Source organism: Artemia franciscana, chromosome 10 (genome assembly GCF_032884065.1).
Source record: "Artemia franciscana chromosome 10, ASM3288406v1, whole genome shotgun sequence".
NCBI lineage: Eukaryota > Metazoa > Arthropoda > Branchiopoda > Anostraca > Artemiidae > Artemia > Artemia franciscana.
This window is the reverse complement of record NC_088872.1, coordinates 32,356,048-32,371,223: the sequence shown is the minus strand read 5'-3', so window position 1 is coordinate 32,371,223 and position 15,176 is coordinate 32,356,048. Positions and strand designations below refer to the sequence as shown.

The 15,176-nt window shown below is 34.9% G+C and overlaps 1 protein-coding gene across 2 annotated transcripts in view; it reads left to right on the top strand.

The window, feature by feature from the left end:
- The window catches only part of LOC136032081 (calpain-11-like), a 212,066-nt gene that overhangs the window by 91,297 nt on the left and 105,593 nt on the right, over positions 1-15,176 (top strand). For both annotated transcript variants that reach the window (XM_065712210.1, XM_065712211.1), the window contains one exon: positions 7,733-7,873. In XM_065712210.1, coding sequence (XP_065568282.1) covers positions 7,733-7,873 — 141 coding nt within the window. The remainder of the gene's footprint in view (positions 1-7,732; positions 7,874-15,176) is intronic.

Sequence of the window (15,176 nt, the reverse complement as noted above, 5' to 3'; positions counted from 1 at the left end):
GGCTAAAGCAAAGGCTAATATCCTAGTTATGCTTGTCGGGGATCAGGACCTGATCTGGCCTTTTGTGGGAGGGAAAGAGGAAGGAATCCTACATAGTTAATATCAGGATATCCAGAACAACTAAATACCAGATTTCAGTTAGACGTAGTTGAAAGTCAGAGTAACTTTTATGTGTGCAACTTTTTTCAGTTAGTGCCCATTTTGACCACTGTGGGAAAGAGAACTTCTAAATTCTGCTCATCAAGACATCTACCAGGGTGGACTGCCAGGTCTTTACCAAATCTTGTCGGAACAAGAGAGCAAGCGTCGTAGTTCTGCTTCTTTAGGGTGCACAGTTGATCCCTATGTTATAGAATGTCTAGTGATGCCCCTTAGGAGCCCGAGAATGGTTTGAACCCTATGATAGAGGAGGAACAGGGTTCGTAGATTTGAAACAAGTGATTTTACGAGAATGGGAAACATTAGCGAGGGAAGGGCTATCTTCTTGTCCGACGCATCTATAAGATTGGCCCATTTGATCACAAATGAAACTTGATAGGGATTAGAAGCTAGGACTTGTTTTTGCACCTTTGGAGTGTTCGAGTCCAGTCCAATAGACACTGGTGTTAGCATTGCTCCTCAAATGTAACCCATGGAAAACAGTTCCTATTGCACTTCATGAAGAATTAGTAACAAAATTCCAGCTTATTGCTATACATCTTCATGTGGTTAGGAATTACCGGTTACTGACATGAATAATTTTATAGTAGAAATAGTGATTTCAACAGGTGTATAATGTGGAAATGGGCTATAGAACTATTATAATACAAAAGTTTATAAATGAAAGAGCACAAACCTCTTGAGAAGAATTTAAATTGCTAAACATTACCATATTACTACCACGATCTTTAACCAAATACGAAATTTAATACCATATCAGAAAAAGATAAATCATCAGAGTTAATCTGCTCTCAACGAGGTATTAAATTACTTAACACTGGGGGCTACTTTTGCCAAAGGATCGTCGTCTGCTATTTCAAAGGGTTTGCGCTAATTGGATTGATTCATATTTTTAGCGAAGTCAAATATTTGATATTTCAATATAAAATAATATTTATGGCTCTTTTTTGAAGAAAGATCATCGCCTGAATAAATGAAAAAATTCTTTATTAATCCTTTTAAAGTTGACGCGTCTCAAATAGCATTAAACAAAAAAAAGGGGAAGAGGTCTGAAAGCTATATTTGTTCTTGAGAAGCATACAGACAATTTTTTTTTGGGGGGGAGAGGGGATTTGTACTTCGGATGGGTTTCCATACGGGAATTTTTCGTGAGGAGAATTTGACAGAATTCTTATATGGAATTCTTTTTATTTGTCTTACTTTCTCTTTGCCAACTTAATTGTGCATATGAAGATATTCTAGGGGAATTTTCCAGGGGATGTTTTTGACTTGTTTGGATTTCTGGGGAAAATGTCCACGGAAGTATGGAATTTTGGAGTGATCGAGAAAACAATTAGAAATTAAATATTTTGTTCAAACGAAAGTATGCTAAGTAGTATTTTTCAGGCTAAATTGTCCTCACGGGGGCGGGCGTGTATTTTACGTGGGAGGAAATTTCCACGGAGAAAAAACAAGTTTTTTAACTGAAAATAAGGAGCAATATTAAAGCTCAAAACGAACAGAAATTATTCCGTATATGAAGGGTTTTTCCCCTCCTCCCTATTTTGGTGTAAAAAATGTGTTTCGTCCCTTTTTTAAAAATCGGGCAAATTTACTCTGGCTCATAACTTTGATGGGTAACACTAAACTTGTTGATTTGGAACTATCATAATAATCTGATTCTTTTGATGTATCTAGTGATATTAGAATACCGTTTTTAGAGTTTAGGTTACTATTGAGCCGCGTCCCTGCGTTCTTACCACATACTGTTTGATTACCCTTATGAATATTGTGCGCAGTTTTTACATCATGGGTCCTTTTCCATTAGGTAAAAGACCGTCAAGAGAGGCTCAAAGATACTTATGCACTGGATGGATCACAAGACCCGTAGTATTTCCTTTTATAAATTGGAACACTATGCTTTTTTTCGTTTGGTTCCAAGGCAAAAGGCTCCAATTGCATTCCCTTCTCCATAGCATTTGACTGAAAGCAACCTTTACTATTCCGAATGTCTTTGACAATGGATGCCGTTCAGGTTCTGTCTTCCAGCCTGCGTATCGGTCTGTTCTGTCTGTACCTTAATCTCTTTCTCTAACTTGGTATCTTCTATCAACTGACATCTTCCTAAAGCCCTGATTTCGTTTTACGCCGTCCCAATCTTGGCAATGTTCCTCGTATTCCCCTATTTGTCTCGTACTAAAACTGTGGCAGCCAGTAAAAATGCATGTTTCTCTTTTGAAACTGCGTTTTATATGGATTAATAGCGTTTTACAAACCTGTATTCATCATACATTTTTTTTTGTTTTTTTTTATGATTAGAACTATCTTTATTAACTACTAATTACAAAAACTATAAATACACACAACCGCCCTGGGGAAGGCTCAAGGAGCCTGATGTTGGACGGCTGCAATCCTCTGATTCTCAACCTAATTTAATAAGAAAAAAAAAAACAGAAACTAAAAAAAAACGGAAACTAAAGAAGGACAAAACACTCTCACTCAATTACTCCTTAATACCAGAATATAAATAAATAAAGGCTAACAATAATAAAAAAAAGAAGAAAAAGAAAAAAAGAATTATCTCCCCACTTCCAATAAATGTTTTTTTAAATTTACTTTAAACAACCCAATATGTTCCGCCTCCCTAATGCCAGCTGGGATATCATTCCAAATAGCCGGAGCTAAATACCTAATTCCGAAAGCTGCACGTGTGGTGTCTCGGTACTCAACAATAAAATTATCTGCCTCTCTAGTCTCATACCCATGGAGTGAACGATTTACTCGAAAAAAACTGGTAAAAACTGGAGGACATACATCATTGCAACATCGATACGCAAAAACAGCAGCTTGATAATCTTGAATCTGACCAATGTTAAGCACTCGTAATTTCTTAAAACATGACGCGGTATCATTCACATTTTCTACATAATTACCAAGAAGACGTACTGTTTTATTTTGTAGGATCTGCACTCTTTTAAAATTTGCGTAGAAATTACTAGACCAAAGGACACAACCATAAGAAATATAAGGCGCAACAATGGTGTGGTATAATAATAAAAGAACTGGTAATGGTAAAACAGGCTTTAATCGACGCAAAATTCCCAAACCTCTTGCAACTTTAGCTGCAACAAGATCACTATGGTTCTTCCAAGATAGATTACAATCAAGCTGGAACCCTAAATAACGCACTTCATGCAGTTGTGACAGAGGCCTGCCGTTAAAAAATATCTTTTTATCAACACATGGAGGCTTACCAACTCTCCTATAAATCATAAAATTAGTTTTATTAACGTTTACTGACAAAAGGCTCAAACTTGTAAATACAAAAAATGCCTTTAATACCCTATTAACTTTCAACAACAAATCATCGACAGATTGACTAGACATAGTTAAAGCTGTATCATCCGCAAAATTCGTAATACAACACTCAGGTAAGTAGGAACACATTGAATCAACATACACAAGGTACAGAAGTGGTCCCAAAACAGACCCCTGAGGTACACCACACCTCACTTGAAAAGGAGAAGAAAACACATCATTTAATACAACTTGAATAGATCTACCACTTAAAAAACTATTAAACCACTTTAAATAATTACCACGAACTCCAAGTGATTGTAGACGTTTGAGTAGTATATTAAAATCCACTGTATCGAATGCTTTTCTAAAATCGATGAAAACGGTCAAAGGGATTTCACCACGTTCAAAGCATTTATTTACAGTATCACAAAGGGAATGCACGGCATCCGCCGTCGAGTGACCTTTCCTAAAGCCAAACTGGTTTTCACTTAACATCCCCGTTTTCATAAGGTGATCATAAAGCCTTTTATGCACAATTTTTTCAAATATTTTCGAAAACAAGGGTAGGATTGATATGGGTCTATAATTTTCAATTTCTAGCTTAGAGCCACCTTTGTGAAGGGGGATTACTTTTGCCCTTTTAAGCACATCAGGGAATATACCGGTTTGGAGGGAAAGATTGATGATATGGACTAGACATGGCATTAAATAACACATCACTGACTTAAAAGTTTTCAGATTAATGCCATCAATCCCTGCTGAATTCGATTTGATTGTTTTCACAACCTTCAGAATTTCATCTCCAGTACAAGGCTGAAATTCAATTTCATTTCCGATTCCTCTATCATCCACAAATTCATCTTTCATTAAATCATTATTAAAGTTCACCAACCCTTGCGCCTGTACGTTTTGCCCAGCACTTGAAAAAAACTCAGCAAATTTAGTCGTGATACTTATTTCATCATTAACAAATTCACCTTGAATCAGTAGCGAAATAGGTGGAGCTTCTTTCTTCCCTCCCAATAGGTCATTAATAACTTTCCAAATTCGTTTAGTATTATCCTTATTTAAACTCAATTGGTTGGCAAAGTATTCTTTTTTAGCCTTTCTTCTCATAGAGTTTACTTTGTTGCGTATTATTTTGAATTTTTCCAGTTTAATGGCACATCCACTATTTAAATATTCAACATACGCTTGATTTCTCAAATCTGGCACTTTAAGAATTTCAATAGTTATCCAGGGCTTCCTGGGGTTCACGCTTACGGGGTTTCAAGAATTTCACTGGGCAAGTCTTATCATAAATTGGCTGTACGACCCCCATCATACGATCAAATGCACCAGAAGCGTTATCTTTCATAACGCTTATTATCAAACCCTGTTCACAAAAAAGTATTGGGTTTACCCCTAGAAGATCTCAATATCCTTATTTTAGGGGGGAATCCCCAAAGTGGGAGCAATATCAGGCATTGATTATTATAGTACATGATACCCCTTCACCCCCTTGCGATCAAGAGCGTGTCTACTAGGCTTACATCAGACGGGTTTCTCGCCTGAAGTATTTTCAAGGGGCATATTTTTTTTTTCTATTTAATTTGAATAAGTTGGAGTCAAATTCTAAGTCAGAACCAGAAAATTGGTCCATCGTTACATGGAAAGAGTTTCTTTTTTTTAGTTGTTGTTTATTAGTTATTTTTTTATTTATCTTAGTGGCTGTTTTTACATTTTATTTTCATTTTCATAAGTCTGCACAGATGATGGTTGAGTGGAGGTCTCGGCCAAAATATCTGCATTTTATTTTTCATTTTTATTGGCTGGAAATTACCTTGTTTTCCTTTCTTTACTCATATATTTATCTCATCTGGGAAAATAGGCGCCACAATGCCAATGAGGGCAATCCTGAGATAGCCCGAAAATCGACCAAAAACTGTTTAAAAAGCCTAAAATATACGTAAAGATGATATTAGTTGCAAAATATGTAAAGAAATAATAAAAACTTACAGAAAACCCTCCTTGAGCAAGTGAATACTCCACCGTAGAGAAGGATCCAGGTTGGTCTGCATCTACTAACCTAATTTCATTGAAAATCGTGCTGCCTACTGGTGCAGCCTACAACAGAAGAACAAGATGAAATTCTACAAAATGTATCTTTTCATACCACAGGCATAATGAGAAGAAAACGAATAAAATCCAGAGGGAAGAACAGAGGGTAGCACTTGTACATACATAGGACATTATTTTTAAAGGAGGTAAACAGTAGGGAGGATTTGAAATAACGCAAAAATATTCTAGACTTATGTACTCCTCCACTTGGTCCTCCTAACATAAATCTGAAGATTCTTGTATGGTTTTCTTTACAACTTTTCATCCTAAATGCCCTCTAGGCAATGCTCCTCAACCTATGCTCAAGTTTTTCCAAGTATTTGCCTCCGCCCGTTTCCTCCTCCGAAGGGCACTGAACTTAGGTTAACTTGGACAATCTTCTTGTTTTTTTGTATATTTTCGAGTCTCCTGAGTACAATTATTTTAGTATTAACCTATTTGTGCAACCCACTATAGTGGGGTGGGATATAAGAGGGTAAAGATCCATAAAGAGATAACCATGAAATAAACAGTCTATTTAATTACAGTCTATAACAGTCTAATTATACAGTCAATATATTTATTTATACAGTCTAATAACAGTCTATCTAATAACAGCCGTCCGATGCTCTATGTAAAAATAATAATCATTTTCGTAGCAAATATCGGCGGATAAATCTGAAGAGAAGTTGTTCTCTATCAAAATAAATAAAAAATTATTTATTTAAGTAAATTCCTTTGAACACGCCTAGAGTAAAAAAAAAAAAAAATCGATTTCCCGGCAAATTTTTCTTTTACTCAAAAAAAAAAAATCAGTTGAACCAAATGAACAAAACTTTCAGGTATTTTCGGGAATGAATATTTGAGCTAATTCCAGAAAACTTCGTTCACCGGACTGCTATTTTCGTTAAAATATAGAAGAAAGTTTGTCTGAAAATTCTTTCTTAAAACAAGGGACAGATGCTTTACATTCAATAACTGAAATTGCGTTTTTCTTATTCTATGTTTTGATAAACCATGTCTGTTTTTACCACTCCCACAAATAATCTAGTTCCCATTTGGCATTGTTTTGTTGTAGTGTAATGAGTTTTCAGTAAAGTAAAAGTGTAATTAAAACGAGATGAATGAAAGCATGCAAAACTTTTGATAAGACAATGAACTTAGAAAGAATAAAAAAAATTTAATTTCTTAAAAAGATTTTTTCTATCTTTTAAAGTTCACTATCTTATTAAAAGTTTTATTGTTTTCAATTTTTTCATTTCATTTTAATTATATTTGGAAAGACAGTGCTCTTCAGGCTACAAATCGACCGAAAACTGTTTAAAAGTATATTTCATTTCATTTTGGATTTTCAGTATTTTCATTTGTTTTGGTTATAAATGGAAAGGCAGCGCTGTTCCGGCAATGGGCTACGGGTGACAAAAGACCAATCCTGTTGTATTATTTTTGGATCGTGGGAAGAAAATGCACTAAGGTAATTAATCAACAAAAATTTGTGTAAGGTTCAAAAAAAATAAAAATAATACCAAAATTGTTTCAATTCGGCTATCATCTAAAGACGCGTAACGACTTTTACCATACCAAAAGGCTAAATTTAAAACTTTAATGCATGGATTGAAAGATAAACGTTTCCATAGGTCTCAAACAGCAAAATAAATTCAGTTTTTAGTCAACGAACTCAAAATTTATCTTAGTAACTCTGATTTCAATAAAATTTTGTCGATTTTCAAAACAGATTTAGACCATGATTTGAGATTATTCAGAGGAAACTAAACCTATAATTTCTGCATGTGAAAACAGTTTGGGAAAAAGAAAAAATACCAATATGCAAACTTAAAAATCTGTATAGCCTTAATGCGATTAATAGAATAAAATGTATTCAGGCTTTTATTGCTGTTAATACAATCTTTTTTTACAAGTTCATAGTATAATTACAAATTCTACGCGTTTTTGAATATTACAACTCCTTGAATATTACGTCTGGGGGATTAAGAAGAGAACCAACCCCTCTTCCTTATTTCACGTAATCGGTGCTTTTTACACGTATGTGAAAAAAATTGTTTTTAATTTAATTTCGTTTTAACGTAAATCTCTGTTCATTTTTTTCTTCCTCAACTGAGAGAGGTTGTGGAACCTTTATAACTTTATTTTTTATTGCTTACAAAATTGGAAAACTTAGCTAGAAATATCTGTAAATCTATTAATTTGTTTTCAGGTTCTTTTTTTGGCGATTTGGCGAATGGATTGAAGTTGTTGTAGATGATAAACTACCAACTATGAATGGGAAACTTATCTTTCTTCATTCACGTGACTTGGGTGAATTTTGGGCAGCTTTACTAGAGAAGGCGTATGCAAAGTAACTTTTTCTTTATACTTGAGTACTATTTTCAATTAGAAGTACATTAAATCTAAATAGGAAAACTATTTCTTGGAAACTTTTGGGGGAGGGTTAAATTATAAGATATTACCTGATCGATTGTCTGATAAAATGTTAGTAGTGCTACAAATGCTTCGTTGTATTACGTCGCGTGAGGTACTTCTAGTACCTATTTACGTTGTACTACTAGCAAGCACATAATGATAACGGAAAAATACTTGGCTTTTTAAAGTTTGCGTAGGTATTTGTTATTTTCTTCTTTTTTTTTTTAACAAGGGTGATTCTGAAAAAAGGATATACCGGCGATGAGTCAGGCAGTATTTGAGTAAAGATGTGCTCCACAAGAAATAGTTAAGGAAAGTCGGGATACAATGATTTCAAGTAAAAAAATTAATTTTAATGCTGCATTGCTGTATTATCGAAAACAGTGCCGCGGAGCCGAATAAAAAATAAAGTAAATAATTTTATGGCAAAAAATCCTGGGACTTGATAATCCAGATTTAGGCCATACTGGCTATTTTCAGAATCTGATAATACATAACTTACTTATGGTGCTTAATGAGCTTGAATTATAGCCTTTTCTTTTGGGACTTTTATCGCTTTCAGATTCTAATGTAGGACCTATATAGTTATCAACACTGAAGTTTACGGGGTCTCTCCTTTCTCGGGAAGGAGGGACCTAATTTGCCTCAGAAAGTGGAGTTTTTGTCCTTCGTTTTCTAATATTCAGTGAAAGTTTTCTCATCTTCAGATAAATGTGGAGTTGAAGCCGACGGTAGAGAATTTACCCTAATCCCCCTTCATTTCGAAGAAGTTATGTGAACTAAATTGGCACTAAATATTCTCAAAAAACGAATGGATCGCCGACCTTTAGTCGTCAGTTATATAAATTATGAACGAGTGTTTTATTCAGCTCATAGAAGAGCTTTAATGAAGATCCTGCTCTTTTATCACATACCAGAAAAATACGAAGCGATTAGTAAAAAAGTGCATAAAAGTGATTTAAAAAGATATTTAAAAGATCTATTTTTCTGAATCGAAGGTAGAAAATGAGGTAAGCAGCTGGTTTCGTATTGAATCAGGAGTTGAGCAGGGCTGCGTTCTATGACCATTTATATGGATCATTTTGAAGAACTTTGCCCTAAGGAACACGGCGAAGACTATGGAAGAATATGGAATAAAATAGGGAGGTAAAACTCTCATGCAAATGGTTAGATCAATGGGAGGTTAGATCATGCAAATGGTTTGAGTTTAAAACATATTAAACAAAAAAAAAAACAAGTTTTTTAAAATGAAAATAAGGAGCGACATTAAAACTTAAAACGAAAAAAAAATTACTCCGTATATGAAAGGGACTTTTCCTCCTCAACACCCCGCTCTTTACACTAAAGTTTGACTCTTTCTCTTAACTCTACATTTTAAAAAATAAAAAACTTTAGCGTAAAGAGCGGGGCGTTGAGGAGGAAAAGCCCCTTTCATATACGGAGTAATTTTTGTTCGTTTTAAGTTTTAATGTCGCTCCTTACTTTCATTTTAAAAATCTTGTTTTTTTGTTTAATTTCTGAACGTTTTTTAATTAATGCATTTTTTCATCTTGGCTCTCCACGCATAAATAATTAAAACGAAATTTGCATATTAATTTTTTTTTGGGCTAAATGGCTTTTTCATAGTTTTAATCGCAAGATTTTGAAAAAAAGGAGCGAGAGAGGAGGCCTAGTTGCCCTCTAATTTTGTTATTACTTAAAAAGGCACTATAACTTTTAATTTTCTTACGAACGTTTTCATAGGTGAAAAATATACGTAATTTAAAAATTAACTTACATAGCGAACTTCTATATTCGTATGTTTTTATTGCGTATATGAGAGGGCTCATCCCTCGTCGATACCTCGCTCTTCACACTAAAGCTTAAGTTTAAATTTTTGTTAAAAAAAACAACAACAAAACAAAAAAAAACAAATAAACACGCATCCGTGATTTGTCTTCTGGCAAAAAATGCTTAATTCCACATTTTTGTAGATAGGGGCTTGAAACTTCTACAATGAGGTTATCTGATACGCTGAATCTGATGGTGTGATTTTTGTTAAGGTTGTATGACTTTTAGGGGGTACTTCCGCCTATTTTCTAAAATGAGGCAAATCTTCTCAGGCTCGTAACTTTCGATGGGTAAGACTAATCTTGATGAAACTTATATATTTAAAATCAGCATTAAAATGCGATTCTTTTGGTGTAACTATTGGCATAAAAATTGCGTATATGAAAGGGCTCACCCCTCGTAGATACCTCGCTCTTCACACTAAAGCTTAAATTTAAATTTTTGTTTAAAAAAAAAACAACTACAAAACAAAAAAAAAAAACAAATAAACACGCATCCGTGGTTTGTCTTCGGGCAAAAAATGCTTAATTCCACATTTTTGTAGATAGGGGCTTGAAACTTCTACAATAAGGTTATCTGATACGCTGAATCTAATGGTGTGATTTTTGTTAAGGTTGTATGACTTTTAGGGGGTACTTCCGCCTATTTTCTAAAATGAGGCAAATCGATTCTTTTGGTGTAACTATTGGCATAAAAATTCCTTTTTATAGAGTTTTGGTTACTATTGAGCCGGGTCGCTCCTTACTACAGTTCGTTACCACGAACTGTTTGAAAAACGTTAGCAAAATGAATGATTCTTTGGAGATTTCGACAATTCAATGTGCAACAATAGGTCTGAAGATTAACGTAAAGAAGACTAAGTCGCTTAGACCGGGAATAAATGGAGGTGAAGAATTGATGTTGGGTAAAGAAAATATCGATCAAGTGGACAGCTTCATTTGCCAGTGTATTATTACTAGTAAGGATAGTGGACGGAACAAAGATTTAAAAAGCAGCCCAGGGTAATAGTTCAGGGTATTTTTTCACGCTCTGAAAAAGCTTGGAAGAATAGGAATATAAGCCTGCGAAACAAGATTAGAATATTAGAAGCTATAATGATCACAGTGGTAAAGTTTGGTTGTGAAAATTTGGTGCTTTGTAAGACGAGGAAGGACTTTAATGAGATAAAGATTGAGATCACTAGTGAACCTTCTCCCTCCCCTTAGTGCGAGCAAAAAGTTTTGTGATTAGGTTACTGTGACTTGGGTGCGAGATCAACGCTAGGATCAAACTATGTTTGAAAAAGATTTGCCGACGCTTGATCTGCCTGCCTTAAGTCTTTCAGAAATTTTTCCTGAGTGTTTAGTGTCACACGAACTTACAAGGCATTTCGTAGCTTGCCACCTCTTAAATCTTCGATGCTGCAAAAAGTGTACGTGTCAAAACCTGTTTCTGTTACAGTAACAAACCAAACTTCTTGAAATGACTGCAATAACAGATACGCCTTAGGGCTAGTCATAATTCTGGAAGCGTTTTAACAAAATAAAATTTTCTGATAATTTTAGCCATTTATGATGTTGAAGTGAAGATAGCAGACAACTATAAACAAATATATTTTCGAAATTTAGGCGAGGGGACGATCTACATCTAATTACATAAAAAAACTAGTTTTTTTTTTAACTGAAAGTAAGGAGTAAGGAGAAAGTAAAACGAACAGAAATTACTCCGTATATGAAATGAGTTGTCCCCTCCGCAATCCCTCGCTCTTTACGCTAAAGCTTTTAATTGTTTTAAAAAGCAGAATTGTGGCAAAGAGTCAAACTTTAGCGTAAAGAGCGAGGGATAGCGGAGGGGACAACCCATTTCATATACGGAGTAATTTCTGTTCGTTTTAAGTTTTAATGTCGCTCCTTACTTTCAGTTAAAAAAACTAATTGCATGGCAACTAGGCCTCCTTCCCCATCCCTTATTTCTCAAAATCGTCTTATCAAAACTAAGAGAAAGCCATTTAGCCAAAAAAGGAATTAAAATGCAAATTTCATTTTAATAATTTATGTGTGGAGAGCCAAAATCAAACATGCATTAATTCATAAACGTTCAGAAATTACACGAAAAAAACTAGTTTTTTTAACTGAAACTAAGGAGCGACATTAAAACTTAAAACGAACAGAAATTACTCCGTATATGAAATGGGTTGTCCCCTCCGCAATCCCTCGCTCTTTACGCTAAAGCTTTTAATTGTTTTAAAAAGCAGAATTGTGGCAAAGAGTCAAACTTTAGCGTAAAGAGCGAGGGATTGCGGAAGGGACAACCCATCTCATATACGGAGTAATATACGGACCCCTGAATCAGAAAGGCCGTAGAATAAATAGTTGAAATTACTAAAAGTACTATAGCATAAAGAGCGAGGTATTTATCTCCTCCTAAATACCTCGCTCTTTATGCTAAAATATTTTTAGAACCCCTCATATGCGTAATAATCTCTGTTCGTTTTAAGTTTCAATGCTACTCTTTACTTTCTATTAAAAAAATATTTTCCATGTTTATTTTTTCATTGTTTTTATATAGTAATTTTACAAATCCTGCGCCCTTTTCATTGAATTTCCGTTCCCCCATGACATATTTCTCCAAGGAAAGATCCTCCCACATAGCCCCCTCCCCTAAACCCCACCTCCTAAACAAATAAAAATCCCCTGAAAACGACTGTACACTTCCCAATAAACATTATTATATGTAAACACTGGTCGAAACTTGTAACTTGCAGCCCCTCCCCCAGGGACTGTGGTGGAGTAAGTCATTTCCAAAGACATAGTTATAATGGTTTTTGACTATGCGGAACAAAATGGCTATCTCAAAATTTTGATCTGTTGACTTTGGAGAAAAATGAGCGTGGGAGTGGGCCTAGGTGCCCTCCAATTTTTTTGGTCACTTAAAAAGGGCACTAGAACTTTTCATTTCCGTTAGAATGAGCCCTCTTGTGACATTGTAGGACCACTTGGTCGATATGATGACCCCTGGGGAAAAGAAAAAAAAACAAACAAACACGCACCCGTGATTTGTCTTCTGGCAAAAAATACGAAATTCCACATTTTTGTAGATAGGAGCTTGAAAATTTTGCTATAGGGTTCTCTGATACGCCAAATGCGATGGTGTGATTTTTGTTGAGATTCTGTGACTATTAGGGGGTGTATTTCCCTATTTTCTAAAATAAGGCAAATTTTTTCAGGCTTGTAACTTTTGATTGCAAAGACTAAATTTGATGAATCTTATATATTTGAAATCAACATTAAAATCTGATTCTTTTGATGTAGATTTTAGCATCAAAATTCCGTTTTTTAGAGTTTCGTTTACTATTGAGTCGGGTCGCTCCTTACTACAGTTCGTTACCACGAACTGTTTGATTAAAGATAGAAACAGATAGAATTTTAGTGTTGAACTGTTGATAGTGGTTCCAGCGCTGTGACAAATGGGGAAATTGTGGTTGATTCGTTAGCATCAATTGAAGTGTGTAGCCCCAATTCTAATAAAAACATCTTATTATCCTAATAAGCACTTTCCAAGAAAATAATATAAAAAGCTATATCAATAGAATTGTAAAACTGAATGATCGTACAATTGCTTCAGAACCTTGGATTTTGCCATCTAAATAAGATTAAACTTAAAATTAAACAACGGCGAACGAGGGAAGTGGCATCCCCCCCCCTCACATTTAAGATGGCCCTGGGTCAAACAGGTCGTTGTAATGAACTGTAAGGAAAGAGTAAAAATTGAAGAAGCAAATCAAACAGTTCGTCGTAACGAACTGTAGTAAGGAGCGACCCGGCTCAATAGTAACCGAAACTCTAAAACACGGAATTTTTATAACAATAGTTACATCAAAAGATTTGCATTTTAATACTGATTTTAAATGTGTAAGTTTCATTAAGTTTAGACTTAACCATCGAAAGTTACGAGCCTGATAATATTTGCCTTATTTTAGAAAATAGGGGCAAACACCCCTTGAAAGTCATAGAATTTTAATGAAAATCACACCATCAGTTTAAGCGTATCAGAGAAGTTTCATACAGTAGAAGTTTCAAACCCCTATCTACAAAAATGTGGAATTCTCCATTTTTTGCCTCATGACGCATTACGGATATGTGTTTATTTATTTTTTTATTTTTTTCCTGGGGTTAATGTATCGACCCAGTAGTCCTAAAATCTTGTTTGAGGGCTCAAACGACATTTTAACGGAAATTAATAGCTCTAGTGTCCTTTTTAAGTGACCAAAAAATTGGAGGGCATATAGGCCCCCTCCCACGCTCACTTTTTTCCCAAAGTCACCGGATAAAACTTCTGAGATAGCCATTTTATTCAGCATAGTCGAAAAATCTAATAACTATGTCTTTGGGACGACTTACTCCCCCACAGTCCCCGTGGGAGGGGCTGCAAGTTACAAACTTTGACCAGTGTTTACATATAGTAATGGTTATTGAGAAGCGTACAGTCGCTTTCAGGGGGATTTTTTGGTTGGGGGAGGGGTAGAGGGGGGTGTTATGCTGGGAAAATTTTCCATGGAGGAATTTTTTGTGGGGGAAGAAAATTTCCATGAAGGGGGTGCAGGATTTTTAAGCATTTTTTTAAAGAACAATGAAAAAATAAATATGAAAAAGTTTTTTCAACTGAAAGTAAGAAGCAGCATTAAAACTTAAAACGAACAGAAATTATTACGCATATAAGGGTTTCACCTCCTCCTAGTACCTCACTCTGTACGCTAAAGTATTTTTAGTAATTTCAACTGTTTATTCTATGGCCTTTGTGTTTCAGGGGTCATCCTTAAGGAACTGGGGCCAAATTTAAGCTTTAGTGTAAAGAGCAAGGTACTGACGAGGGGGTGAACCCCCTCACATACGTAATAAAAACATACGAATATAAAAGTTCGTTACCTAAGTTAATTCGTAAGTTACGTATACTTTTACTAATAAAAGAGTTCGTAAAAAATTAGAAGTTCTAGTCGCCTTTATAAATAACCGAAAAATCCAAGGGTAACTAGGCCTACTGCCCCGCTCCTTTTTCCTCAAAATGGTCCGATCATAACTATGAAAAAGCCATTTAGCCATACAAATAAATTAATATGCAAATTTTTTTTAATCATTCATGCACGGAGAGCCAAAATCAAAACATGCATTAATTCAAAAACTTTCAGAAATCGAAAAAGAGTTTTTTTTTAACTGAAAGTAAGGAGCGATATTAAACCTTAAAACGAACAGAAATTACTCTGTATATGAAAGAGACCATTCCCTCCTCAACACCCCGCTTTTTACGCTATAGTTTTTTGCTGTTTTAAAATTTAGAGTTGAGAGAAGGAGTCAAACTTTAGCATAAAGAGCGGGGCGTTAAGGAGGGAACAGCTTCTTTCATATACGGAGTAATTTCTGTTCGTTTTAAGT